Raw genomic sequence first — 2,104 nt, 5'->3', positions numbered from 1 at the left:
GTCACAGTAGATTCTGGTACAAAAAAGATCCCTCACTGCTCAGTGGAAGTTTGTACCGAGTATAGGACAAATTTTTTCAGGTCTCCACCGGCAAGTGATGGCGTCTCCATATGAGTAAACATTCTCGAGATTGATATAAAACAACATACAATCAATCAAATTTACATCTCACTGCACATCACACTAGGGGTATAATAAGTTCCAGTGGAAAAGAACTCATTGGAGGGACTTAAAACACTTTTTAAAATGACAGTTTGAAGAAAAATATGACTGAATGAAATAATTGAGAGTATTTATTCAGGGTTGTTCCATTTTGATTGGTATTTGTTATCTCTGTTACATCAAAGAAAGGGATTTAAAGGACCAAAATCTTCAAATCGAAAAAAACTATGTTTATTCATATTTAACGTACCAAAAGATACATTTAACAATTGCTGTCATCTCTAATGTGTATTTTTATATTACATGATGCATGAAAAAATAAATGAATCAAAGAATCAAATGACGTGGGTTTGCTGTTATTTATTGATGATCAAGCATGACCTACATGAAGCAGAGGAATGAAGAGATTATTCATGTACATTTAATTATACAATATTCATGTCTAATCTTCATTGCAGACACATTGAATTTGTTGTGTATAATGCTATAAGAGAAAACCAGAGAAAGTGGTAAGTGGGCCATCAGTATAGTACCCCGAACCACGGTAATGTCTGACCCACACTGTGTCACCCTTCTGAATAGTTAACACCACCATATTGGGACCAGCATCATAATAATCTAAACTACTGGAACCGGCCATTGTTCTGACTTTGGTTGATCCATTCAACACAATGTCTACATAAATATTATTCGAATTGTAGCTCTGAACATTCACAAAGAAGACGTACATCCCAGCGGTAGGAGCAGTAAATATTCCGTTACTGGGGTTGTATCCATTTCCTTCATTTGTGATGATGGAAGGAAATACAAGCGTTCCACTGTACCAGGATGAGCTGCTGGAAGTCACCGAGGCGGAGAAACCTACCTTCTTTGATTTACCTACAAAAAATCAATTAAGGTAAAATGCCTTAAATGTTCAACTCAAGATGAATCGTGTCCAATTATTTGTAATTATGTGCGATAAAAAAAAATGATTTCTGGACTGGGAAGAAAAAAATTTAAATCTTGAAAAAAAAATAATAAAATTAGACGTTTTCTTCTCCTTTCTTAGGAAAACACGATTTTCATTTCTTTAAAAACATCTCTGGTCATCATCTTTGATTAAATGAACTTGAATCAAGACGAGACATGTTCCCCACGTCTTCTAGCCCTTTTTATCTTTGATTACCGTGGTATAAGGATCTGATTATAAAATTATGTTTCTTGAAAAAGAATATTTGCACGTTTTACTTCATACCTAATAGATATATTAATGCTGACAATTTTAGATCATACTCTGTATAAGCCAAAAACACTGATATCAGCAAGAGATCTGAAGGCCGAAGAGCTGATACTGGTGACTCAGGTTGATTGTTTTGAACATATTTTATTGCATAATTCATGCAAAGGGATTGGTAATAAGCTCTTGCAACATTGAAAAACCTTTACAGGTTAATACAGAATAAGATACGGAAAAGATAATGTATTAATGTATACATATAAATTCACTCCTCAATATACAAATCTCTTTATAAAGCTAATACCAGTCAGGTTATTCGTCAGATTCATTCGGAGCACCTCGAGAGACGACATGGTAGAAGACAGCTGAAGCTGGTCCTGCTTAAATTGTTTCACTTCCGCCATCAGCTCGTCTAAAGTTTTATTGATGTTGACTGAAATGCATAATATTAATAATAATAATAATAAAAATAATAATAATAATAATAATAACTCGATGAGATCTCGTTGCGAGCAACGAGTGGGTCTTCCGTCCAATTCTTGATGAGATGAGATAAGATTTTGATTTGGATTTTCATTCAGAAATAATGATAATATTTTTGAGGTAAACGATTTTGCTTTCGTAATGTGTAAAAGATATTGAACATTAAATGTTTATAAATTCGACTTTTGGCCCCTCTTGGACCCTTACATGTGGGGTCAGTCCCTTTTGTATTCAAACCAT

The 2,104-nt window shown here is 33.9% G+C and overlaps 1 protein-coding gene across 1 annotated transcript; it reads right to left on the bottom strand.

Moving 5' to 3' along the window:
- Nucleotides 1-646: 646 nt before the first annotated feature.
- Nucleotides 647-1,816, bottom strand: LOC134261768 (complement C1q tumor necrosis factor-related protein 3-like). The gene is made up of 2 exons (XM_062744167.1): nt 1,686-1,816; nt 647-1,041 (listed from the first exon to the last, which is right to left on the bottom strand). Exons 1-2 carry the CDS (start codon nt 1,783-1,785, stop codon nt 647-649), a joined length of 495 nt encoding a protein of 164 aa, XP_062600151.1. The 5' UTR covers nt 1,786-1,816.
- Nucleotides 1,817-2,104: the final 288 nt, after the last annotated feature.

This window comes from Saccostrea cucullata, unplaced genomic scaffold, assembly GCF_032062105.1.
Source record: "Saccostrea cucullata isolate Sc308-1 unplaced genomic scaffold, CSIRO_AGI_Scuc_v1 ctg12395, whole genome shotgun sequence".
In the NCBI taxonomy this organism is placed as follows: domain Eukaryota; kingdom Metazoa; phylum Mollusca; class Bivalvia; order Ostreida; family Ostreidae; genus Saccostrea; species Saccostrea cuccullata.
This window is presented reverse-complemented; position numbering and strand designations above follow the sequence as displayed.

What these genes read in the sequence shown, in the direction of transcription:
- LOC134261768 (XM_062744167.1), bottom strand. Translation starts at nt 1,785, where the DNA reads ATGGCGGAAGTGAAACAATTTAAGCAGGACCAGCTTCAGCTGTCTTCT. An exon ending in TCTGACGAATAACCTGACTG is followed by an intron (nt 1,042 to 1,685) that starts GTATTAGCTTTA and finishes GATTTTTTGTAG; the next exon opens with GTAAATCAAAGAAGGTAGGT.